Source organism: Vigna radiata, unplaced genomic scaffold, assembly GCF_000741045.1.
Source record: "Vigna radiata var. radiata cultivar VC1973A unplaced genomic scaffold, Vradiata_ver6 scaffold_73, whole genome shotgun sequence".
NCBI lineage: Eukaryota > Viridiplantae > Streptophyta > Magnoliopsida > Fabales > Fabaceae > Vigna > Vigna radiata.
Window position 1 is genome coordinate 622,871 of NW_014542365.1, and position 16,298 is coordinate 639,168.

Sequence of the window (16,298 nt, forward strand, 5' to 3'; positions counted from 1 at the left end):
TAAATAGAGTCTGGACTGTCATTGAAGTTAAAGAAACCCATCCTCCCTTTGGGGGCAGACGGACGTCGAAGTAGTATAGAAAAGAGGGAACGGTAGGTGCTACGCCCGCTGCCAGACACATCACACCGAACGCTTGGACCGCTGCCCAGGCATTAGGATGAAGTTAAGTAGGTGCTACGTTTAAGGCGCGCAGCACGCCCATTTGAAAATCCGTGAATGGGATTCGAATATGCAACTGGTCAAAAAAGGTTGCATACACGGAGAAAAAATCCGACTCGCTGGAGCCTTTCCCATGGCACACACGCTCGTTCTCACGACCGACCGCTAGGTTTATCAACCGGGCGTCGGCTTCGTCTCTTACTAAGTATGATCGGTCAACAAAATCTCCAAGGCCTGTGCGCGAAAGGGTAGATACTTGGGTATTTACGTCGAATCCAGCCCAATCATAACCTGTCACCAACGGTAGACCGCCGACTGGAACAAGGGGAACTGGATCGATTCTCACCCCACCTTGTAGTAAAAAAAGGGGGACCCCGTAGAAAATCCGACCCGCAACCGGAGGTGGAATCGGGGAACCACCATCGCCTCCACCGGCATTTGGAGCAACCTTCGTAGCGGGGGGGCCCTCTGGAGAAGAAGCATCGTCGAATGCCGAATCAGTGGAAGAAGAACCCTCGTAACGGCTGCCACCATCTCCACTGCCACCATCCACGCCACCACCACCACCGCGACCCGAAGACTCCAAAGAAGACTCAATAGGAACATATTCCATTTTTATTACCTGAGGGAAAACAAAATGGAAGCAGGAAGAGATTGAAGATGATGATCAACACTCCCAAACACCCCTATTTATAGAAAATTTTTGAAAAGACAGAACACATCCTCGCCATCAAAAAATGCCATGACCAACGGCTTAGATCGAGCGACGCTGCGGTTACCCAACACAAACAGCCTCAGAAAAAATGCCACGTGTTCTTTCCTGCCCAAAACGTTCTCGAAGTATCCGAAGCGACAACCCCTCAAACCGCTTGGTATCCTGAGCAAACCCTACGGTAATGTAATTACCTAGGGCTTGGGGGGCCTATGTACCATATGGACCGGACGGAACATGAGGGAAGGCTAAACAGGATCTCAACGTGAACGCGAGCCAACCAGGACAAACAGTCGGTTTAAGGAATAATGACCGAGAAGTTTTTATAAAGCCGCCACCCATTATTCCCTATGCTTCGCCACTACTCCGAGGACCAGACGTAGCGGACGGTCATGTCGTCACACGACAACCGTGACGGTAAGGGTTTTCACGAAGATCTGCATGACTATCAGAAGCCGGTTTCGTCCAGAAAACCGACCGTCCAGAACGGACAGGCAGAAAACTATAATTAATGTCACATTAGGGACTAAACACAATTAGGGATGATGGGCCCCGGATTGGGCCGCAATTAAGAATCAACTAATCATAGGCCCATGACAGACACCATAAATACCAGTCAACAGGTAAAAGGTGGTTGGTTACATTGAATGCTCATTTATTCAATTAGACAATTTCTCTTTCTATCTCTACCCTTTAACCACCTACTGACTTGAGCGTCTGAGTGCCTTCAGGTACCCGGCCGGTTTGGACAGGAACAAAGTCTGTTGACACAGTTACGCAAGGAGCGGAAAAGCGACCGGACATTCGGAGCAAATTGTGGAGGAAGAAGTGGACTAGAGTTTACCCGGAACATGTTCAAAGAAAGCCAGGATATTTACCAGCTCATCATAGGTGTCCCTACCTAGAAAATACATAAAACATATAATCTGTACACTTATTAGAATTTAACACATTTTAAGCCCAAGTAGTTATCCCTTAAAACAAATTTGCAATAAAACTCCCTTAACCCTTCGATATATACCTAAATGTATTATTCTTTTTGTTTTAAGGTAAGCCGCATTAATCTTACAACTTGTATGTCCTTACGATTTCAAATAGAGAAATAATACTTTAATATATATATATATATATATATATATATATATATATATATATATATATATATAAACTTATTTATTTATTTATTATTATTTTCTATTTTTTTATTTTTTTAAAGATTATAAAATTTCATTCTTTTATAATATTTTATTTTTATTATATGTTAAATGAAAGTAAATATATTTCATTATAATTACTCTTTAAAATATGAATTGTAAATAACTTTTAATCTAAGGTAAAAAAAAGTTGAATATATATTATAATCATCATCAGATAGGCAAAAGTAAAATGTGAAGAACCAATCCATGAAGGTGTCAATTGCTCTTGTTGGCATTTCTAGTTTTCTTGTCGGAGATTTCTACCCTCGGTCCTCGAAGCTTATTCTATTGTCACCGACGGCATAGGAATTCTTCCGGTTCCAAGTTGCATTGGTTTTTTTGTTGTGGTTTTGTCTTTTCAGTTTTTCATGATAGTGGAGGTGTTGATGGTGATGAAACTTATTGTTATTTCATGTTTCCAATATGAAAGACACTTCAACAAATTCCAACACGTTTTTTATGGACAAACATTCATGATTTTGGAATTCATTATACATATATGACAAATCCGACACTTATTAATTAGCATCAATGCTAAATGTTACTTTTTCTTGTACAAACAATAAATAAGATATGGGATATTAAAACCATGTACATATAAAAGTATTACATCAAGATTAAATAAATAAGGAAAAGGATTAAAAGGAACTTGAATCTCTTTTTTTAAACATGTACAATATTTAAGCTTAATAAAATTTGTAATTTGTGTAAAAATTTTAGATCATGTTATTTACAATTGTGTGAAACTTTGTAGAGATCAATTGGAGTATTTTAATTTGTTAAGGGATAAATTAAAATATTAAAACTTAAGAAAAAGTAACCAAACACATGTTACATTAAGGGGTCATAGTTCCCATATATAAGCACATACATTATTTCTATTTATTTCATCCCATTAAAAGAGAAAATCAAGTGGAAGCCAAATGTGCTCTATAGTTGGAAGATCATAACCCAAGTTAATCTACATTGTTTTTAATGACTAATCTAGATACTCTTCCGCTTACTATTCTAAAGAAATTGGGAATTGTTCTACTTATTTAAAGGTTTATTGTTTATTAATTATTGATATGTTTTTGATTTATATTTTGATAATTTATATCAAAGCATGTTAGCTTATGTTTAATTCGCATAAACCATAATCTGTTTTCCCTAATTTTATTAGAAATCCTAGTTGTAAAATTTAGGATTCCATTTAATTGGTTATGGCTTGCGTGTGAATCCTTTTTTAGTTCGTAAGGATCGAATTAATAAATTTTTTTGAGGAGTTTTGATTAAATAATAAAAAATACCAATTAAGAACCCTACTAGTCAATCATGAAACCTTAAAAATTGGAAAAATCCCAATTTTTGTGTTGTAATCTACTATTTTTTTTTTATCTTCTTCTTTCCATTTCTAGTGCACCACTAACGGGTCTTCTCCTTTCTCTCAAACGCTGCTACCATGGTGGAGTTATAGCTCGTTGGTTGTGTTGAAGGGTGTCTTCTTCCCACCATCTGTTTTCACATTGGTAAGGAGGAAACCGTTGCATAAACATCATTGAAGATATAGGGTTCTCGTTTGCTCGTGACAACATGGATGATCTATGGTGGTTTAAGAGACGTGTTGTGGAGGTCCTTCTTCTTCACATGGGAGGAATGACAATGTCTTGTTCATTGTAGGTCTGGTGGTGGTTTCTTCCACTAATGGTGGCTCACAGGAGAGGGAGTAGGGGAATGCTTGAAAGTTTTGGGTATGGCTCGTATGACTTGTAGGTGGTGCGCAGTTGGATATATGAGTCATGGAGGTTAGGCCTACACTCACATTGTAGATCTGGTTTGTATAGTTGTTTGTGTTTTTTGAAAACTATAATGAAAACTTTCAAAGAAAATTAAATTAATAATTAATTTGGGCTTGGAATAAATAATAAATATTTGTTTTGGTATCGTTTATAATTTCAAATGAGCTATTTGGTTGGATTGCATAGACACTTGTGATCGTAAACGTGTGAAAATGATAAGGCTTTGAGTGTGAATGATAAATCAATCCAAAGAAGATAGGTTTGTTGTTGGACATGTTTTTTTATCAGTGTTTGATCATTACATCAAGATAACTCTAGCAACTAACATTATTATCCAAAGACTTGATATTGATGATGCATTACTGATCATTATTTGAATATATTTATAATTATTAATTTTACGATGGGAGCTTATTTCCTTTGTTTCTCTTGTACTAAATACAGATACAATTGCTTCAATATCTGTCAATATAAATTCAATTTTGGTCCTGAAGGATATAAAGCTTTAGGACTAGAAAAAGAACATGGATATAGTTTAGCTACATGGATCTCGACCTCACGTTAAGAATTAAGAAACTTCCTTCTCTTATGGACTAAACTAACTCTTACAGAGGAGAGATTATGAGAAGTGGGACCGGTCAAATCGTATGAGTTTAATAATCATTAATCACAACATTTCAGATGTCTTTAGAGGTGTTATATAGGAAGAAATTACAAGTGTTAAATATTTCCTTGAAAATATTGAAAAGCATTTTGCGAAAAACGATAAGGCGAAAACAAGTGCACTTCTTCAGAGCTTGATTTTCATGAAGTATCAAGGCAAAGAAAATGCGAGATATTATATCATGGATATGTCGAACATTGTTTCAAAACTTAAGACGTTATAACACTTGAGTTGTCAGAAGACTTACTCATTCACTTAGTTTGGATCATGTACAAAAAGATGAGAGACTAAAGGAAAAAAATTGAAAGTGCTCACTTAGGCAGTACCTCTAATAACAATGGCAAAAGGAAGAAAACACAGAATCCCAATAATGAATCTTCTAAAGATCCACCACAAAAGAAACAAAAATAGTCTGATAAATTTTTCTTTTGTAATAAAGTTGGACACATAAAGAATGATTGTTTGAAATATCATGCTTGGAGTGCAAAGAAAGGTTTGTCTAAGCTACCAGAAGCTAATTGATTCTGAAATATGGATCTATGTTGGATATGACAAATCGATAGAGATGAAAGTTATAGGATATTTTATATTATTACTGTGTATTAATTTTTTATTTGCATTTGAAAGATACTTTAGTCGTACCGCCATTTAGCTTGATTTCATTTTTCTATTTATTCAGAAAAATTATGTTATTTGTATTTATTTTGAAATAATGAATTCAGATTGTCTCTAAATTAAAATGTTTTTAGAACCAGTTCACTTTTGACTAATGATAATCTATATATGCTTAATATGGTGACTTCCTATAGTAAATCCTTAAATACAGAATTGCATGGTACTAAGTGTGATATTTGTTAAATTTAAAGAAGATTGAGCCAGAAAATCGTGTCCCCTCTTGCTGGAGAACTTTCATATATATACAACTAATTACAATCTGTTAAGCTGATTTTCAACCCACTAAATAAGCTAAACTGTCATATATACATTTACTACAGCTAATTATTCTAATCAAGAGAATAACAGTTACAAATAAATATATAATTGCATATCTTTGCCATTCATTCTATTGACATCCCCCCTCAAATTGATGTTGGTGAATCTACAAGCGTCAATTTGCCAAGTAGAAAATTATGACGCTGGCGTGACAATGATTTAGTGAAAATGTCAGCTATTTGAACCGATGTGGAGACATGTGGTAGATTGATGACTCTACGATCATACGTTTCTCGGATAGAATGGCAATCGACCTCGATGTGTTTCGTCCGTTCATGGTAAATTGGATTTACGACAATCTGTATGGCACTTGTGTTATCAGCATGCAGTGGAGTGGGTTGTGCTTGAGACAATCCAAGCTTTGTAAGAAGACCATGTAGCCATATTATTTCAGAACAAGCAGCAGACATTGCGTGATATTCTGCTTCAGTGGAGGACTTGGAGACTGAATCTTGTTTCTTACATTTCCATGAAATAGGAGCATTCCCTAGGAACATACATCAGCCAGTAGTTGATCTCCTAGTGTCTGGACAACCAGCCCAATCAGCGTCACTATAAGCTTGGAGTTGAAGAGATGAATTACTAGGAAAGAATAAACCACGACTTGAGTTGCCAAGGAGATATTTAATGATACGCTGAACTGCTAAAAAATGGAAGTTTCTTGGAGATTGCATGAACTTACTAACCGTGTGTATAACAAAAGAAATATCAGGGCGAGTGATAGTCACATAGATGAGACTACCAACTAGTTTCCGATATTGAGTGGGATCATCAAGAAGTTGTCCTTCATGTTGTCTATATTTAACATTAACTTCCATTGGAATGTCAACAGAGGTAACATTGGTGAGTCCCGCTAGCTGGACCAAATCTTGAATATATTAATGTTGATTTACAAAAATGCCTTAAGGATGGTAATGCACCTCTAAACCCAAGAAATAATTGAGATGACCTAACTCTTTCATGTGAAAATTTGAGTGCAACATTTGTTTGATTCTAGAAATAACATATTGATCAAAACCAGTAACCACAATGTCATCCACATAAACAAGAAGTATGGCGATGCCTTTAGGAGTCCGTTGAAGGAAGAGTGATGGATCATACTGACTTTGATTGAAAGAATAACCAAGAAGAGTGGAGCAAAACTTTTCAAACCATACTCTTGGGGCCTGCTTTAATCCATATAAAGAGCGTTTCAATTTGCAAACAGTATTCGGGGAGAGAGTTGACATACCACCAGGAAGTGTGATGTAAACATCCTTCTTAAGGTCACCGTGGAGGAATGCATTTTTTACATCCATTTGATGTAATGGCCAAGATTTGGATGCAGTAAGAGAAAGAATAGTGCGTACAGTGGTCATCTTGGCAACTTGAGCAAAAGTCTCGTCATAGTCCAGGCCATACTCTTGCTTATTTCCAAGCACAACCAGTCGCGTCTTGTACCGGTCTATAGAGCCATCTGAACGCGGATTTATAGAGAACACAAACTTGCTGCCTAAAGGTTTAACAGATGGAAGACATGGCACTATATCCCATTGTCTGATTTTCTTCCAAGGCGAGAAGTTCACTTTCAATAGCTTTTTGCCAACATTCATTCTTCATTGTCTGTTTATAAGAAGAAGGAATAGGAATAGATGATAATGTTGCTGCCATGGAACAAATATACCTTTCTGGGGGCTTACCAATGTGTGAACTGCGTCGCAAAGGTGCTGGTTCTAGTTCTGGAGCTTGTACTATGATCAGCACCTTCCATCATACTAGGTCAACATCCAAGGAATTATCTTGAAGGGGCCCATGGGATTGTGCTAGGTGATGTTGAGTTGTAGTATTTCGCCTTTGATAGGTCAATAGAGGTCTAGATGATGATTGACCTGCAGACGACTTAGAAAACAATGGCAAAACAAAAATTGGAGAAGAGAACGATTCATTATGATTTGCAAAAAAAAATATACACTTTCTAGAAAAATGACATTTCGAGAGACTCGAATCCGATGAAGAGTAGTATCATAACACAGAAATCCCTTTTGATGAGGAGAATAGCCAAGAAAAGCACATTCAATAGATTGTGTAGTGAGCATGGTGCGTTCGTGTGGAGGAAGATGGACATAACATGAACAACCGAAGACACGAAGAGTTGAGTAATCGGGTGGGTGACCAAATAATCGAGTGAAAGGAGATTCAGTACTTATGGAAGGAAATGGTAATCTGTTTATAAGATGAACAAAAGTGGAAAGGGCTTCACACCAAAATTGTGATGGCACATGTGACTCTAGTAAAAGAGTGCGGACAACATCTAGCAAATGGCGATTTTTCCGTTCAGCCACCCCATTTTGTTGGGGGGTTCATGGGCATGATCTTTAAGATAAAATGCCATTGGATTGCAAGAATTCCTGAAACAAATGTGATGTGTATNAATCCATATAAAGAGCGTTTCAATTTGCAAACAGTATTCGGGGAGAGGGTCAACATACTACCAGGAAGTGTGATGTAAACTTCCTCCTTAAGGTCACCGTGGAGGAATGCATTTTTGACATCCATTTGATGTAATGGCCAAGATTTGGATGCAGCAAGAGCAAGGATAGTGCACACAGTGGTCATCTTGGCAATTGGAGCAAAAGTCTCGTCATAGTCGAGGCCATACTCTTGCTTATTTCCAAGCACAACGAGTCGTGCCTTGTACCGGTCTATGGAGCCATCCGAACGCAGCTTTATAGAGAACACAAACTTGCTACCTAAAGGTTTAACAGATGGAGGACATGACACTATATCCCATGTCTGATTTTCTTCCAAAGGCAAGAAGTTCACTTTCAATAGCTTTTTGCCAACATTCATTCTTCATTGCCGGTTTATAAGAAGAAATAGGAATAGATGATAATATTGCTGTCATGGAACAAATATACCTTTCTGGGGGCTTACCAATGCGTGAACTGCGTCGTAAAGGAGCTGGTTCTGGTTTTGGAGCTTGTACTGGATCAACATCCAAGTAATTATCTTGAAGGGGCCCATGGAGTTGTGCTAGGTGATGTTGACTTGTAGTATTTCGCCTTTGATAGGTCAGTAGAGGTCTAGATGATGATTGACCTGCAAAAAACTTGGAAAACAATGGCAAAATAGAAATTGGAGAAGAGAACGAGTCATGATGGTTTACAAAAAAATATACACTTTCTAGAAAATTGACATTTTGAGAGACTCGAATCCAATGAAGGTTAGGATCATAACACATAAAGCCCTTTTGATGAGGAGAATAGCCAAGAAAAGCACATTCAACAGATTGTGCAGTGAGCTTGGTGCGTTCGTGTGGAGGAAGATGGACATAACATGATCAACCGAAGATACGAAGAGTGGACTAATCGGGTGGGTGACCAAATAATCGAGTGAAAGGAGATTAGTTACTTATGGAAGGAGATGACAATCTGTTTATAAGATGAACAACAGTGGAAAGGGCTTCACACCAAAATCGTGATGGCACATGTGACTCTAGTAAAAGAGTGCGGACAAAATCTAGCAAATGGTGATATTTCCGTTCAGCCACCCCATTTTGTTGGGGGGTTGATGGGCATGATCTTTGAGATAAAATGCCATTGGATTGTAAGAATTCTTGAAATACATTGATGTCTATTCCCCCCATTTTCAGAGCGAAGAATCTTGATTTTGGAGGAGAATTGGGCTTGAACATAAACATTAAAGAATTTGAAAGTGGAAAAGACTTCATCTTTTGAGCGCAAGAAATAGACCCAAGTGAAACGACTATAATCATCAATAAAAGTTACAAAATATTTGTAATTAGCATGAGACGTAACTGGTGCCACTCCCCAAACATCACTATGGATGATATCAAATGGTTTTGTTTCAGTGGACTGATGTGAAAAGGTAGAATTTTACTTTTGCCAAGCTTACAAGGAATGCAATCAAACTAAATATTATTAAGAGATGGGGTGTGTTTATTTCCAAGAAAACCAAATTTGAACATGTCATGGAGAACATTTGAGTTGGGATGCCCAAGGCACTTATGCCACACTTGGTGATCAACAATGGCAGAATTACAAAAGACTAAAGGCAAAGAGAGACTTGGAGATAGCGGGAAATGGATAGGAAAAATACGTCCAACTTTAGGCCCCTTCGCGATTATCTTCCCCGAGTTTTGATCCTGCACAAGACAACCAGACTGTGAGAATTGAACTCGACAATCATTGTCGACTAATTGACCAACAGAAATGAGATTACTGGTGAGACCAGGAGCAACAAAGACATTTGTTAGAAATGAAGAAATATCACCAGTTTCTGTTTTAGGCAATTAATTTCCACCAGTAGTATGTATTATGAGATTCCCCGGATAGTTTTTTATATTAGTAAGGAATCGAGTACTGTTGGTCATGTGGTTGGAAGCCCCAGAATCAAAGTACCATGGGGAAGATGAGTTACCTGATAATCCCAAAGCAGAAAAAGCTGAAATTATCATTTGTTGAACCATTTCAGGAGTCAAAGTTTGAACATCAGTTGTAGCTTTTAGATGGACAGGTGGTGCATTGGCAGAACTGTTGGTAATAGAAGAAATAGTTGTGGTTTTAAAAGTTGTTGCAGGTCGTCGTGGTGGCCTTATTGGGCATTCCTTAATAATATGACCATCCTTTTTACAGTAGTTGCAGAATTTTTCCGGACAGGTTGAAGCATAGTGGCCAAATTGCTTGGAACTAAAACATTGAATAGTACTCATGTCATGGCGTCGTGGCTTCCCTTGTGTCGCGTATGCTACTGGAACAGTAGACACTCTTTGTTCTTCAATGATGGACTGTGTAAGAAGACGTTGTTCTTCACGTAACAACTCATTGAGACATGCATCCAACGATGGGACAGGATCTCTATGCATGAGATTTGACCGGATGCATTCAAAGTCAGATCTCAATTTCATAAGAAATTGATCACGTTTAGTAATATCATGAATTGTTTGTACGGAACTGAGACCTTCGGAAGGCAAGTTTGCATAAACTATATCAGTGTATTCAGCCCATAGATTCATGAATTGAGAGTAAAAATCAAAGATGGAGAGACTATCCTGTTTAAAGTTAGCGATGTTGTGCTAAGCTAGAATCGACGAGCTGCATTATTTTGACTATAAATTTTCTTCAGGTAAGACCACATTGTGCTGGATGTCTTGTAAGGACGAAGATTCAAGACAATGTTCGAATCCACGAAACCAAGGATCCAGGCCATGACTTGAGCATCCTTGACTGCCCATTTAGCATGAGCGACCCTATCTTGGTCTTTGTTAAGAGCCGGAATGCTGCCATCAACATGACCCCACAAATCTTTTCCGGTGACAAAGATCTGGAATTGGAATGCCCAAGCTGAGTAGTTTTTTTCGTTAAAGCGAACGAACAAGACATCATATTTTTCTGAAGCCATGGAGCTGCCAGGAAAAACAGAGACGAGAAGGATCGAGAATCGAGAGTCAAGAATCGACTGTCGAGAGTCGAGAGTCGAGAGTCGAGAACAAGACTGAAAAACGCAAACCAGGTTTGGTCGAGAGTCGAGAACGAGACTGAAAAATGCAGGGGATCGTAACCTAGACTGATACCATGTTAAATTTAGAGAAGATTGAGCCAGAAAACCGTGTCCCCTCTTGCTGGAGAACTTTCATATATATACAACTAATTCCAATCTGTTAAGTTGATTTTCAGCCCACTAAATAAGCTAAACTATCGTATATACATTTACTACAGCTAATTATTCTAATTAAGAGAATAACAGTTACAAATAAATATATAATTGCATATCTTTGCCATTCATTCTTTTGACAATATTGACTTCACAAACCTTGTTGTTTGTGTTGAATTTGTTAAAAGTAAACAAACATAAACAACAAGATCAGAGACTATAAATTCTATGATCCCAAATTAAAGTTACCTTTTTGAGATAAGAACAATGGCATTATTTTAGGATATAGAGTTTAGGGGAAGAATAGGGTTAGAAAGTGTCTTAGAGGAAGAATCAACAAAAATTCCATATTTGATTCATACAGTTTTTTATGATGAAGCAAGTTTAAAATCTCTACAAGAAAAAAAAAACTTAAGATCCTCGTAAACTTGTGCTTCATGAGGAGTATAAGTCTATGCAAGACAATAAGATTTGAAAACTTGTCTTATTAGCAGAAGGTGTGAAACTCATTGGTAGCAAGTGAATATTTAAGACCAAGAGGAATTCTAAAGGTAATGTGGAGATATATAAGGTTCGTCTTGTGGCAAAGGGTTATACTCAAAAGAAAGGGGTTTATTGTTTTTAAAGAGACTTTCTCTCCAGTTTTATCGAAAGGCTCTTTTAGAACAATCAGACTCTTGTTACACATTATGATTTGAAGCTTTATCAAATGGATTTCAAGACAACATCTCTCCATAGCAACATTGATGAGACAATTTATTTGGTGAAATTAAAAAACATTGTATTATAAAACACTACAAAAAAAATGTTATTTACATACGGATTATTACATACGGATTTTAATCTGTGGATAAAAACTCTATTATATACGGATTTTATATACGAATGAGTTATATACAGATTTTTCCGTATATAATGATAAAAATATTTACATACGGATTTTCCGTATGTAAAATCCGTATATAACAGGTGATTTCTCCTTACATACGGATTTTAAAATAAATAATTAAAAAATAAATAAAAAATCTAAACTTAAGACAAAACCTAAGAGTCAGAATCATTGTAAATTTCTCCTAGAGTCCTTCCTCTTCCCTTTCATCGAACCCTTGTTCTTCCTTCTCATCGAGTCATTGTTTCCAACCTTTCTTCTCTAGCCTTCCCGTCATCAAGCCTTTCTTTTCGTTGAGCCATTTCCTTCGAGCCTTTCCTCTCCCTGTCTGGAACCATCATCTTCGTGTCTCGAACCCTAGGAGTCCCTGCCTCCAATCGTGGCCCCCTGTCCCTGTGTGGTACCCGTGTTCTCCGTCAACGAACCCTCGATTCACAGTGGAGCCCTAGGACTCCTATTCTCGTACTCTGAGGTCAATGCCACCTTCTTTCGGTCTCGGTGAGTCTGTGGTGAGTCCTTAATGTTCTTCCTTTAATGTATAACTTTCTTCAGTTGATGTGTAGTCATTTAATGTTGCGGTGATTCACTGAGAAGAGAAGTTTGGTTGTCTAGCCATCTCTTAGTGTTCGTTGTTGTAGATTTAGCCATCTCTCAGTGTTCCTTGTTGTAGATTTGGTCAGAAGAAGAAGTTTGGTTGTCTAACCTCCACCGTACACCTCTCCCGCGTTGGCTTTCCCCTGAAACCCTACCCTAAAATTGAAAAATCGGAAAATCCTAATGTGTTTGAATGAGGGATTGAATGTGAAATGGCTTCGAAGTTGAAAACGTGTTTCATTCAATTACTAAGAAACTCCAAGAACTTGTTATCCAAACGAAAGAATTGAAGCTTGATTGAGGGAATTTGAATAGGTTTGCTAAGAAGGGAGCCTTAATGTATTTGAATATCAATCACGATAAACATATATGGCCTACAAAGAACAGAGTGAACATGAGGTTATTTCTCACTAACAAGTCTGGTGTATTCATGGAAATTAACCTGAGCTTTTTATATGCCTTGCTGATTTCAATATTTAGATCTGTGGTATTGATGTTTCACACTTTTGCCCCTTTCAGGAAAAACAATCGCTTGAGATTTGGCAGCTGCTATTGCCTATTGTGTATGGTTTTTTAGAAATTGTGGTGCTATCTCAAACATATGTTCGTACTCTTACTGGTGTAGCTCTTCGTGTTATTCGTGATCCTGCTCCTGGTGGATCAGATCCAGTAGACAATTCCCGAAGAGCATATACGACTTCTGCTGTGATTGAGATGCTTCGGTTTTTTGTGAAGAATGCATCCAGAACAAAATCTAGTTCAAGAAGTATGGATCAGAATATCTGTTCTTCAGCTATATTTGAAAGCCCAGGTCCTTTTAACATAAGTTTGTGAGATATCTCACTTAGAATTTTAACATAAGTTTCTGAGTACATGTCAACTGGCTGACAGTTGAGCAAACTATACTCCATCTTAGTATTCTCAAAGCAATTCAGCATGTATGATAGATACTATCCTATTGAACAGAATATTGCTTTTACAAGTTTGTACTTCTATAGATTATCTAGTATGAAATCAACTAGAAATAATGTCATCATCTATGCGGAAGTTCAGGTGAATTAAGCATACAATGGCCCTGTTCTTAAGTCTGTCTAGCATCTAGTGATATTTAAATTAATTTATTTCATGAACAGGTTGGTGGGATGTTGTCAGTGGTCTAGGTAAAGCACTGCAAAAGAAAGGACACCTTGTTGAAATTGTGCTTCTCAAATATGATTGTATGCAATATGATCATGTCTGCAACTTACGGGTATGCCATTTCATTAAGAAAATAATTGAACGTGTTCGATACTATCATGGTAGGTTGTATCCTGCACTACTTGAAATAATTTGATTATTCATTCAGGCTTTGACGGTGCCTATAAAATCATACTTTGATCACCAATGATACAAAAATAAAATCTAGGTTGGCAGTATTTCAGGTATTCATTCTATTAGATATTTTCGTTTTAATTCATTGTCTTTTTAGTCACTAATAGTATTGCATATTTGTTTCTTTGCTAGGCTCCTCTGTACTGGGAGATATTTGTACATAAAGGATTAAATTCAGCTAGGATATGCTTACATGCCACAACTTTNAGTATCAGGGGACTGCANCANCTTCANAGTTAGACTAATGGGTCTTGTTAGCGAGAATCTAAAANAATCAGATAAAATGTGGGACAACTCAGCACATGATAGAGTTAATTCTAAGGTAAGGTCATAAAATTATTACCAATCATATTATATATCTGCAGTAAATATAAGTAATAGATTTTCCTTTCATGATCAGGGTGGGATTGTTTTNTCAAACATTGTGACAATAGTTTCACCTCTTTCACGACCTTACCTTATAATTTCTTTCAATTTGATACACAAAAATTTTGTATATTATTTAACAATTGATATAGACACTAACTTATAATATTTTATATATTATTGCTTTGACATGATTTTACTTCCTTTTATTGTCATGTAAATTATTTTTGGACCATTTTACAGCTCCTAACATTAATAACCCCCATGTGAAAAAACAAACACACCAGGCTCCATGCCTTCTCACTCTTAAATGTTATTCAATGACCAAATATTTGATCCTTTTGTATTAAAAAACTTAACTTGAATTGAAAGTTGTTCTGACATAANGAAAGATATTAGCAATCACATTTCTTGACACTATTATAATATTAGGTGAAAGTCATGTGAAACTTAACTTGAATTGAAAGTTGTTCTGACATAAATTTAAAAGCAGGTTACAGGTCAAGGGACCTGTTAGAATGCCTTCCAATGTTCTTCACATCACCACCAGGAAGTCCCCATGCGGTGAAGGTATATTTCCTCAAATTCTCTCTTTAAATTTCATCTTTATGTGTTTTTGTGCTATACACCAAACACAATTTTTGTCGCTTTAAATTTAATGGAAAAATGAATTCAAAGGTCATTTCTTGCAGACAAGTTGAAAATTTCTTGAGTGAAGATTTCCTTCTTTGGAAATGTACCCTTCATACCTTCAGACAGTAAATCTANGATAGAACACTGACAGACAAAAATGATTATTATACCTTCAGGTACTTGATCTTTTTCCTATTATTATTCTTTTCCTTATTATATTTGTCGGTTCCATTTTCTTTGCCATTCAATTCTTTTATAATTTTTTGAGGTCCCTACTGATAAATAACAATATATGCATATTATAGTTAGTGAAAATTTTAAGAAAATATAGGGTTCTTTTAAATTGTCGGAATGTAAAAGGTTTATTCCAAAAACCTATGATAAATTAAATTTTGTAATAGTTGTTTCTGCATTTCCATTTTGTGCTTGGGATTTGTAACATTTGTTAATGCATGAATTGCAGTTGGAAAAACTGATTTCTTATTGACCAAGTCCTACTCTTGTTGCATTTCAGGGATGGTTGTACAAATTTCATATCTCTATAGAAAAGAAAGCATGAAACTAGCCAATGGCTTAAAATTGAAGCTACCGAAGTCACACCCAATCGTGTTGACACCTATGCAATTGATGCTTTTGGTATATATATTACACTGTTATTCCATTTTTCACCATTAAATTGACTTTGTGTATAGATCTACTACACTTTTAATTATAATGAAGTCACACTTCTAAATATACAATTTGTTTATTTATTATTATTGTATATATATATTTTTAATTTTTGATTGATTTATCCATTTTAATTACATGTTTTAATTTGTTTTTTTGTATTATTTCTTACAATTTGGCAGTTTTATTTTACTTTTATAGTATATAGATATGTGAGTTATTGGGTGTAGATGTGAGATTATCTCTTTTTTTTTTATAAAGCTATAAAGTTACATACGGATTTTTCGTATGTAATTACATACACATATTATATACGGATTTTCCGTATATAATTACATACAGATATTATATACGGATTTTCCGTATGTAATTACATACGGATATTATATACGGATTATCCGTATGTAATTTATATACGGATTATCCGTATGTAATTTATATACGGATTATCCGTATGTAATTTATATACGGATTATCCGTATGTAAATTATATACGGATATATCCGTATATAACCTTATCTACACCCCTATTATATACGGATTTTTGACCGTATGTAATCCGTATATAACACTACATTATATACGGATTTTGGAAGTTATATACGGATTTTGGCCGTATGTA

General features: G+C 36.2%; 1 protein-coding gene and 1 long non-coding RNA gene across 5 annotated transcripts; both read left to right on the forward strand.

Annotated features, from left to right (window-relative positions):
* The first annotated feature begins 12,254 nt into the window (after positions 1-12,254).
* On the forward strand, positions 12,255-14,675 carry LOC111240861. Of its 4 annotated transcripts, none has more exons than XM_022776772.1 (4): positions 12,255-12,552; positions 13,157-13,448; positions 13,771-13,886; positions 13,983-14,026. In XM_022776772.1, the coding sequence occupies exons 1-4, from the start codon at positions 12,520-12,522 to the stop codon at positions 14,022-14,024; spliced, it is 483 nt and encodes a 160-aa protein (XP_022632493.1). In that variant the 5' UTR covers positions 12,255-12,519; the 3' UTR covers positions 14,025-14,026. The 4 variants fall into 4 exon arrangements, with proteins under 4 accessions (XP_022632493.1, XP_022632492.1, XP_022632490.1 ...); XM_022776771.1 differs by lacking the exon at positions 13,983-14,026 and adding an exon at positions 14,141-14,675 and having other exon boundaries at positions 12,260-12,552; positions 13,157-13,403; XM_022776769.1 differs by lacking the exon at positions 13,983-14,026 and adding an exon at positions 14,141-14,674 and having other exon boundaries at positions 12,260-12,552.
* A 279-nt stretch (positions 14,676-14,954) lies between these two features.
* Positions 14,955-15,738, forward strand: LOC111240862. Its single transcript, XR_002666473.1, has 2 exons — positions 14,955-15,183; positions 15,522-15,738. It is a non-coding gene; the product is annotated as an uncharacterized LOC111240862 (long non-coding RNA).
* Positions 15,739-16,298: the final 560 nt, after the last annotated feature.